Source organism: Octopus bimaculoides, chromosome 24, assembly GCF_001194135.2.
Source record: "Octopus bimaculoides isolate UCB-OBI-ISO-001 chromosome 24, ASM119413v2, whole genome shotgun sequence".
Classification (NCBI taxonomy): domain Eukaryota; kingdom Metazoa; phylum Mollusca; class Cephalopoda; order Octopoda; family Octopodidae; genus Octopus; species Octopus bimaculoides.
The window spans coordinates 20155318-20156329 of NC_069004.1; the positions used below are offsets into that span (position 1 = coordinate 20155318).

General features: G+C 36.7%; 1 protein-coding gene across 4 annotated transcripts in view; it reads right to left on the reverse strand.

Moving 5' to 3' along the window:
- Nucleotides 1-1002, reverse strand: part of LOC106882261 (coiled-coil domain-containing protein 73) — a 285087-nt gene extending 284085 nt beyond the window's left edge. For 3 of the 4 annotated variants that reach the window (XM_052976427.1, XM_052976425.1, XM_052976424.1), the window contains exon 1: nt 717-1001. In XM_052976427.1, the coding sequence (XP_052832387.1) occupies nt 717-719 (3 nt within the window). In that variant the 5' untranslated portion in view covers nt 720-1001. Of the gene's footprint in view, nt 1-716 lie in introns of all 4 variants that reach the window. The other variant, XM_052976426.1, reaches the window with a different exon arrangement.
- Nucleotides 1003-1012: the final 10 nt, after the last annotated feature.

A 1012-nucleotide genomic window follows, 5' to 3' on the forward strand; every position in this document is an offset into this window, starting at 1 on the left:
TCGAAACCGCGAGTCCGCTGCCCTAACCACTGGGCCACTGCGCCTCCACTGCATACATATATGTACGTAAATACAGACACATGTATACGTATACACACACACACATGCAACTTTTAGAACACTGAGGAAAGGAAAGGGAGGTGGGTGTGAGGAATACATAGCTTTTAGGGGAGAGGGGATTGTGAAGTTGATGACATTTATTCATGCAGCGTTTCTGCTGTCCATCACACACATTCATATATAAAGCTGATAAAACCTCGAATGGAAGCAAGGAAAAGGAGAGGGTTTAATAAATTAATATGCAGTGGTAGGGGGTGGTAAGTTTATATAAGCTGTCATTCAGATCGTTAACACACCACCAGTCTCCATTCTCTCTCTCTACGATTTGTCATGTTAAAAAAATCAGGCGCAATCACTGAACGAGTTAACTAAAATCAACGTTTGTATATTTGTGTGTATGTATGCATTATGTGTGTGTGTGTATGTATGTATGCATGTATGTATGTGTGTGAGAAAATGTGAGAACCTGTATAGTTGGAAATAACCAAATCTCTCTCAATGTCACATGCTAACAATATATAAACGAGAGGACACATTGGATAAAATGGAAAAATATACACACGTATGTATTCCCTATAAAAGAACTGGTAATCTTCAAGTTTAGGGGGGTAAAAAAGTAAATAAAAATATTCAAGGGAAATAACTGAACGACTTACCATTATTATCCGTTTTCTTTTAGCTGTTTATAAATAAATCACACACGTGCTTTTTTTTTTTCTAAAACAGCATGCGACGGAATTTTTTCTTATAAAGTTTAAAATGTTTTTTTCTTTTTCCAAAACGGAAACGAAATGGTTTGCAGAAGTACCCGACGGAACGGAGTCAAAAACAGCAGGCAGAAAAGAAACAATTGTGCATGGAGAGAACTTTGTCGATGGAAATGATAATGAAATTCAACAGATAAATTTATAGGACTGCATGCTGATCTCAATGAGATCGTGTTCATTAAAAA